Source organism: Petaurus breviceps, unplaced genomic scaffold (assembly GCF_028583685.1).
Source record: "Petaurus breviceps papuanus isolate PSGF00001 unplaced genomic scaffold, PetGlider_PUasm1.0 126, whole genome shotgun sequence".
Taxonomy (NCBI): domain Eukaryota; kingdom Metazoa; phylum Chordata; class Mammalia; order Diprotodontia; family Petauridae; genus Petaurus; species Petaurus breviceps.
In genome coordinates, this window is record NW_027185655.1 from 16,170,318 (window position 1) to 16,179,307 (window position 8,990).

General features: G+C 37.6%; 1 protein-coding gene across 1 annotated transcript in view; it reads left to right on the plus strand.

Annotated features, from left to right (window-relative positions):
- The window catches only part of PKD2 (polycystin 2, transient receptor potential cation channel), a 52,200-nt gene that overhangs the window by 18,301 nt on the left and 24,909 nt on the right, over nucleotides 1-8,990 (plus strand). Inside the window, exons 4-5 of the mRNA XM_069093761.1 lie at nucleotides 2,765-3,015; nucleotides 4,754-4,978. Coding sequence (XP_068949862.1) covers nucleotides 2,765-3,015; nucleotides 4,754-4,978 — 476 coding nt within the window. The remainder of the gene's footprint in view (nucleotides 1-2,764; nucleotides 3,016-4,753; nucleotides 4,979-8,990) is intronic.

The window sequence follows — 8,990 nt, forward strand, 5'->3', positions numbered from 1 at the left end:
AGCAAGTTACTTAACCTCAATTGCTTAGGGGTGGCCAGGTAGCACAGAGAGTAAGAGCGCCGGCTCCGGTGTCGGGATGAGCTGGGATCGAATCCAGGCTCAGATACTTAGCACCACACCCAGAAATAACTGGCCGTGTAACCTTGAGCAAGTTACTTAACCCCAATTGCTTAAAAAAAAAAAGAGAGAGAGAGAGAGAGAGAGAGCATGGAACCACAGCAGGCTGTTCTTGAAAGATTCAAGAAAAAATTCTTTCCTAATTTCTTTCATTGCTTTCATAAGCAGAATTTCTGACCTTCACAGCAGAAATAATTGGCAGAATTGAATAAAATGAATCCAGCATGAATTACTTGCTCAGATCTAGAAGGGAATTAGGAACTTTATTAGTATCAAAAACATTTGGAATAACTACTATTAGAAATGTTACCAGTGGGCTGGCCAGGTGGCACAGTGAATAGAGCACCAGCCCTGAAGTCAGGAGGACCTGAGTTTAAATCCGGCTTCAGACACAACACAAAAACTAGCCTTGTGACCTTGGGCAAGTCACTTAACCCCAACTGCCCTCCAAAAAGTAAAAAAAGAAAAGAAAAGAAGAGAAAAGAAAAGAAAAGAAATGTTACCAGAAAGTCTACAAAGGTTGAAAAGGGCAATTTGCTGGGTAGCAATAGGGCTTTGTTAAAATATGAATATATTTGTTCATAGTGTCTTCTAAGTGTGTGAAGATGATTTTCCCTCCTCAGCTACTTTTCAACCTTCTCCCTACAAATTGTTTCCACTAAATTTACTTAAGAAAGCTTTTACAAAAACATTTTCAAAGCTGAACTTAAATTCAGCTTTGTCAAAATTATTATAAATAATGTTTAAATAGTAGGAGTTTGAATTGACGATATAGCAGTGCATAGGAAAAAAAGATAAGCAGAGAATGTGAAATTCAGAGGGTCTTTATGAATCTGTGATTGCTTTTCATAGTCATGAAAAAATGTTTATTTTTTGATAAGCAAAAACCCTGTTAATTCTTGGGATCAGGACTACTGATCTTGTAGAGAAATTAATTTTTTTTTTTAATTTTGACTGGGTTTTCCATTGACCTAAAAACTCTCTCATTAACCCAGCTCACAAGTTCTGTGTATTGGGAAGAAAATGGGCTGGCACTCTCTCCCTCCATTACATCCTTGTCTGATACTATAAATTCCTTTCCCCATCTCTAACGCTCATCAAGGTCAATGGCAATTCCACCCAAAGGCCAGAAAGGACTCTGGTTCTTAGGCACATCCAGGGATGTGATAGGGCCCCAGGAAGCCCTTTTTCCTCTTAGTCCCTTAGGGAGAGGGTATGTAGGGGGTTCAAAGCTTCTACTGCTGTTCTCTGTGACTGCTGGTTCAAAGACTTTGGGGGGGATGGAAGCCCCTTAACTAGAGAGCTTAGAATTAGGACAAGGTATGTGCTTGAAATAAAATATTTAGTATGGGTAGAGGATTGAGTCTTTGGTGAGTTAAGTGGAAATCCCACTGCCTATTCTCCCACCCCTAGGAATAAGGTTTGGAAATCTAGCTTTGGGGATTCAAGTCATAACAAGGGCATGAGGAACAAGCACCTGGGCTTTGGCACTAGGAAGAGTGGTCCCAGTGTACATAAGGAAATCACTGCTGATTTGCAGCTTAATCAAAGTTGTATAACTGTCAAAAAAAAATATATATATATATACATATACATACATACATACATATATATATATATATATATCTCCTTTGTATATGCCAGTGGGATCTTATTATGTAATTTACAAAATTCTATTCTTTATATCCTGATTCATTGGAAATAGGTTCTGGGCAACCAGGAGAGCTCTCTAAGGACATTCCCTTAACACTAATAAATCATTATTGATCATCAGTGTTCAAGTTATATGAGAAACATTCTGCAACACACTTTGAAAAATGTTACTGTTTAGTTGTCTTTGACTCTTTGTGACCCATGGATCATAGCATGCCAGACCCTTCTGTCCTCCACCATCTCTTGAAATACATCCAAGTTCATGTTTGTTTCTGTGACGCTATCCATCTCATTCTCTGCCATTCCTGTTTCCTTTTGCCTTTAATCTTTCCCAACATCAGTCTTTTCTGTTGAGTCTTGTCTTCTTATTATGTGGCAAAATATTTAATCTTCAGCTTCAGCATTTGACCTGTGAATAGCCTGAATTAATTTCTTTAAATAAGGACTGATTTGATTTCCTTGCTGTCCAAGGGACTCTCAGAAGTCTTCTCTAGCACCACAGTTCGAAAGTGTCAGTTCCACGCATGTGGCTTTCCTTGTAATCCCCACTCTCACAGCCATGCATCACTACAGGAAAATCCATAGCTTTGATATATGAACTTTTGTCAGTGTCCAGGCCCAGTGCTCTATCCACTACACTTCTTCGCTGTCCCACTTTGAAAATACTGATGTACATCATGAAATGACGTGTATAACTGGGAGACTCAAATAGACAAGTCTAACTTACTACTCCCTGGTGCAAGCTGTCAGAACCAATAACTGGCTAGGGTGAGAATAGAGAACACAAGGCAGATCTGTACTTGCAAGAACCGGAAATAATGGGGAGATAGTTATGATAATAGACTTATTTCAGTGTGCCTTTGGTGCCGGGGAACTCTGATTCTATTAGGGAGGTGGACACTCAGATTACTCCAGTGGCCACATGGGAATTCTGGGCAACGGGAGGGGTGTTTACTGATCTTCTGACTTTTCAGACCTTTCCTTTTCCTTCCAGTTCACGGAGGGCTCTTTGCTGGACGGCCTCTACTGGGAGATGTGGCACAACAACCGGATGGTAGCTGAAAACCGGAGTTTCATTTACTATGAGAACCTGCTTTTGGGCGTGCCCCGAATCCGGCAACTGAAAGTCAGAAATGGCTCTTGTTCTGTGCCCCCAGACTTGAGAGAGGAGATTAAAGAGTGTTATGATGTCTATTCTGTCAGCAATGAAGAAAGGGCTCCATTTGGCCTCCAGCATGGAACAGCGTGAGTGCTTCTTAAGCCTTCCAGGCATCTGTGCTTTCTCTCCTGTTTCTCCTGCTTCCGTTCATTCTTTAGCAAATAGAAAATGTTGTTAGTAATCTTCCAGTGCTTGTAATCCTAGACTTTACCAAACAGACTCTTACCTTTTTCAGAACATATCCATCCGTGAGTTTAATTTGTACATCACCTTTTCAGGCTCTGGATCACAGAATTTTGACATCGTTAGGAATGGCCAAAGAATCCTCTCTACAATATAACAAACAAGTGATTGGGTATCCCGTTTCACTTGTGTCAAGTCCAACTTTGCCTCTTTGATACATCTATATATCACTCTTAGTTCTACTCTTTTGTGCCAAGCAGAAGAACTCTAATTCCTTTTTTGTGTCACAGCTTTCTAAACACTATCATGTAGGGGCAGAGTCAAGATGGCTGAGTAATGGGAAGAAGTAGCTCTCCCAACAAATCTCCTCCACAAAGATGTAAAAAGCACCAAGCAGAATTCTGATTGGGAAATCTAAGAAAAAGTCAGAGTGAGTCATTTAAGCAGTCATGGGGCACTTAGGGAGATAGAGGGAAGAGAAGTAGGACAAATGTAAGATGGAGAGAAATTGACAATTATCAACCATAATTGTGAATATTAATGGAATGAACTCACCCATGAAATAGAGGAAAGCAGAATGAATTAGAAAGCAGACTATAACAATGTATTGTTTACAAAAAAATTTCGAAGCAGAAAGATGAATACAGTTCAAATAAGGGGCAGAATCTATTAAGCTTTCAAACTAAATAGGAAAACTAGATTTTGCTAAAAGGTACCATAGACAATATCATCATTAAATATATATACACCAAAAGGCAAAACATGTTTGAGAAGTCAACCAGAGAGGTAACTAAAATGTCCATTCCCTTTGAACCAGAGATTCTGTTATTGGACTTATACCTCAAGAATGCACTCAGTAAGAAAAAAGTTCCCACATATACCAAAATATTTGTAGTAGAATATTTTGTGATAGCTAAGGATTAGAAACAAAATAGAGGTCCATCTATTGGGGAATGACTAAGCAAATTGTGGTATATCTATGTAATGGAATATCACTGCACTGTAAGAAGTGATGTATGCGATGGGTAGAGAGAAGCATGTGTTAGTTACCATGTAGTCCAATGAATGAGAGTTGTGAATCACAGGTTCTGAATGAATATTAGTATGAAGAGTATTCTGCATAGATCAACCAAGAAGGAAATGAGTTGACCTATCTTAGCTCATCTTATACTGATTACATTTTAGGAAGACTGTTTTGTAGATTTCATCAATAAGTTATCTTTAAATAATAGTGTAGAATGGCTTACTTCTGGAAAACTTCTAGAGAATGCTAATTCCATATGTTCAATTGTTAAATATCCCTTTATAGCAAATATTACTTCCTGATCTTGTCTGTTTGGAACTTAAACTCTCTTGGGGGCTCTTGTCATCGACCCTGATTTATTATATAGTTTCTGTGCATCTTTATAGTTGCTAAAAGTGGTGACTGTTGGGGAGGCTAGGTGGCGCAGTGAATAGAGCACTGGCCTTGGAGTCAGGAGGACCTGAGTTCAAATGTGGCCTCAGATACTTAACACAAAAACTAGCCGTGTGACTTTGGGCAAGTCACTTAACCCCAATTGCCCTCCAAAAAGCAAAAATAAAATAAAATAAAAGTGGTGACTGTGATGTTTGTTTTTCTTTTTTTTTTTTTTTACTTAGTTGGACATACACAAATGAAAAGGACTTAAATGGGAGCAGTCACTGGGGACTGATTGCCACCTACAGTGGAGCTGGCTATTATCTGGACCTGTCAAAAACCAGAGAGGAAACTGCAGCACAGATCGCTAGTCTGAAGAAAAACATCTGGTTAGACAGAGGGACCAGGGCAACTTTTATCGACTTCTCAGTGTACAATGCCAACATCAATCTCTTTTGTGTGGTCAGGTATGTACTTTTTGTGATCATATTGTAAATCTTGGTTTGCTTATGTTTTATGTGCAAATGTATGTAATGATGCATTCTTGGAGTATTCACAACTTTAAAATGTACCTTGTATATCATTAATTAAGGGTCATAAGTTTCAAAATGGATAGCAAAGAATGGGTCTTAGTGATAAAGAAAAGAAAGGACGGAATTGTTTCATGGTATTCTGAGTGTTTCTTGGGTATGTGGATTAAAGGTATATATAAATAATGGAACTTTAGAGTAGGAATCTTTATGTAGTATAACTCCCCTGGGAAAAAAAGCTTTGTTTCTCTATCATCTATGATTTAAGTGGGAGAAAAAGCTTTGTTGCTCTATCATCTATGATTTAAGAGAATTAGTCATCTCTGTGCCATAGTCATGTCTCATGACCCTGACCTTTAGTCAGTGCTTTTCCTAAATTTGCCATCTTCTGCTGGTATCCATTCCATTTAACGTATGAACTCAAGTGGTGGAAATTGCATTAAATATTCTGTGAACAACCAAGGTCACAACTCATGCCAAGTACAGACCAAAGGTAGGCTAAATGCATTTCTCAATTTCTGTATTTCAGAGGACAGGCCAACTTTGGATAAAAATAATTCTTCTCATTAAAAGCAAGACAAGGTGCTCCGACTTTCCCCACTGTTGACTTAATACAAATACTTGTCACTTAACTTTGCTAGTTTTTGGTTTCCTCATCTATGAAGTAAAGCATTGACTAGATTGTCTTTAGGATGTTGTGATTATTTTGTATGAAGATAGAGCAGGGGGTGGACAACCAGATAATCCATCACCCAAAGTATCAAAAAACTATTTAACTTTTTGCAAGGACGGTTAAATTACAGACAAAAACGAGAATTCATACGTACCTGCAGTTATTTCTAATCACAGGTGGTGTGAGGGGGAAGTATTAAGTCTAGATGCAGATATTGCTGTCAGCTGCCTTCAGAGTTGTGAGGAATTCCTCAAGGCTGAGGCTGCATGAGAAGGAAAGGATGGGGAAGCAGTGCCTTAGGGATGAGAAAAGTTTTGGGGGATGAAAGAATAGCTATGCATGAAACCAGCAGCATTATAGGGCTGAGGGAACCAATAGTCTCCAGCTACCTCTGACAGCCATCCAGAATAAAATGATACACAACTACTATCTTTAGTGGCTAATCCCAAAGGACTAATTGTGCTACTGATTTAATAACAATCTTGTCTCCTTCTTATTTGTAAGATTCAACTTTGATGTGCCCACACAACAAGATTTCTTTCACCCTTAAATTTCAACATTTGTAGACCACTTTTCTGCAGAGAATAATAACATGTTAAATCTTAGAGTACTTATTTACAAAAAGAAATGATTGCAATGGCTGCTGAACTCTGTTTAGGGCATGCCTAAACAGGAAGTGGTAGGTGGCTTCTTTGAAGACAGGAAAGCCAAAAGCAGCCAAATAGCTCCATCTACATTCTGTTATTGACTGTGTGTGTCTAGATAAATGCTACCCTTGAACTTTCCTTCCCAGATTTTGATTATGATTGATGATACTGCCTTCCTAGAATCTCAGAGCACTTTGGAGTTGCTAGGTCTGGATGTGCCAGGTGAATGAGCATGTAAGGGAACTAAATGAAGGGTGTGCCTCCCCTAGACACATGTACACAGACCTTGTACCTACGTGTTCACACCATTCCACTGAGGCTTCATTCTCACTCATCCTGAAAAATCTGTCATGCAAAAAAGGAAAAAGGGGGAAACGAAAGGGCTAGAAGAAGTTCCCTATGTGTTTTAATCTTAGTTTAATTCTTCCCTCATCTTCATTTCTCTGTTAAATTATGGTTCTGTGTGTAGAGAGCATCAATGAACAGTAGCTGCAGACATGAAGTATGACTGTTTTGTTCTATTACAGAGAGCAATGGCTTTAAATTTGAGGACCTTCCTAGGCCAGTTTTGGTTCTAGCTTATGGCTTTAGGCAAATCATTTAAAATGAGTTTTCCACCAATAGAAGGAAGATAGGATCCATATCAAAGGTTTAATGATCATAATCCCTACTCAGATTATATGTATTGATTTGCATTTCTCTAATCAATAGTTATTTAGAACATTTCTTCATATGCTTATAGACATCTTTAATTTCTTTCTCTGAAAATTGTCTGTTCATATCCTTTGACCATTTATCAATTGGGGAATGACTTGTATTCTTATAAATTTGACTCAATTCTCTGTATATTTGAGAAATGAGTCCTTTGTCAGAGACATAGTTTGTAAAGATTCTTTCCCAATTTCCCACCTCCCTCTTAATCTTGGTTACATTGGCTTTGTTTGTACAGAAGCTTTTCAATTTCATGTAGTCAAAATTATCCATTTTACATTTTATAATGTTCTCTAATTCTTGTTTAGTCATAAAGTCTTTCCCTCTCCACAAGTCTGACAGGTAAACTTTTCCTTGTTTTACGAGACTGCTTACAGTATCAACCTTTATACCTAGATCATGTACCCATTTAGACTTGATTTTGGTATATGGTGTTAGATAATGGTCTATGCCCAGTTTCTGCCATACTATATTCCAGTTTTCCCAGCAGTTTTTGTCAAATAGTGAGTTCTTATCCCAAAAACCAGGGTCTGGGGGTTTATGAAATAATAAATTACTATAGTTGTTGACTTATGAATTTTGTGTACCTAATCTATTCCATTGATCCACTCCTCTATTCCTCAGCCAGTACCAAGCAGTTTTGATGACTGCTAATTTATAATATAGATTGAAATCTGGTATAGCTTGTCCACCTTCCCTAGCATTTCTTTTCATTAATTCCCTTGATATTCTGGACCGTTTATTCTTCCAAATGAATTTTGTTACTATTTTTTCTAGCTCTATAAAGTAGTTTTTTGGTAAATTAATTGGTATGGCACTAAATATTTAATTTAATTTAGGTAAAATTGTCATTTTTATTATATTAGCTTGACCCAGCCACGAGCAATTGATATTTTTCCAATTAGTTAGATCTGACCTTATTTGTGTGAAAAGTGTTTTGTAGTTGTGGTCATATAGGTCCTGGGTTTGTTTTGGCAGGTAGATTCCTAAATATTTTATGTCTACAGTAACTTTAAATGGGATTTCTCTTTCAATCTCTTGCTGTTGAATTTCATTGGAAATATGTAGGAATGCTGAGGATTTATGTGAGTTTATGTTATATCCTGCAACTTTGCCAAATTTATTTATTGTCTCAAGTAATTTTTTACTTGATTCTCTAGGATTCTCTAAGTATATCAGATTATATGTAGAGACATTATAGGTCGGTGCTACCAATATGGTTGTATATTATTATACTCTTAAACTTTAACTGAAAGCCTAGGTTCTCTAGGAGATACTGGGTGGAGGTTTGTGTGGAGAGGGATTACAGAGTTTTGAATACAGTGCCTTACACAGACTAAGCCTTTGATAAATGTTTATTGAATAAATGAGATATAATTCTTGCTCTCAAATCTTAATTAGGAAGAAAAAAGTGTCCTTATCTTCTTGAGGATCAGAATTACATACCATTGTATCTTTTATAGCATGTCATATACATTGCTTTCTTTTAGTAGGGACATATATTATGAGTAATAACGTAAAGTTATATTTAAATTGTTATATTAGTGGTACAGACAGTGAGTACTAAAGGAGTTATGAGAGGGAGGGCCCATGACTCAGCTAATGCCCAGAGATGCTAAATGACTTGCAAAGTCACACACCCAGTTAGAGCCAGAGTCAGGACTAAGTTCAAAGAATCTCCGAAGTCATTAAGTGCAACTCCTGCATTTGACAGATGAAGGAACTGAAGCCCTGAGAGGTTAAGTGATTCCCTCATAGATACACAGTTGGTTGTTTTCTAAGACAGGGTTAACATCCTGGTCTCCAGCCATGCTGACATCTGGTCTCTGTGGGATTGTTTAGAATTTAGTTGCCAGGCTGACATAAATAAAGATCAGTATTTTTCATCCAAATTATAGAGAAGGATAAAGGAATGAAT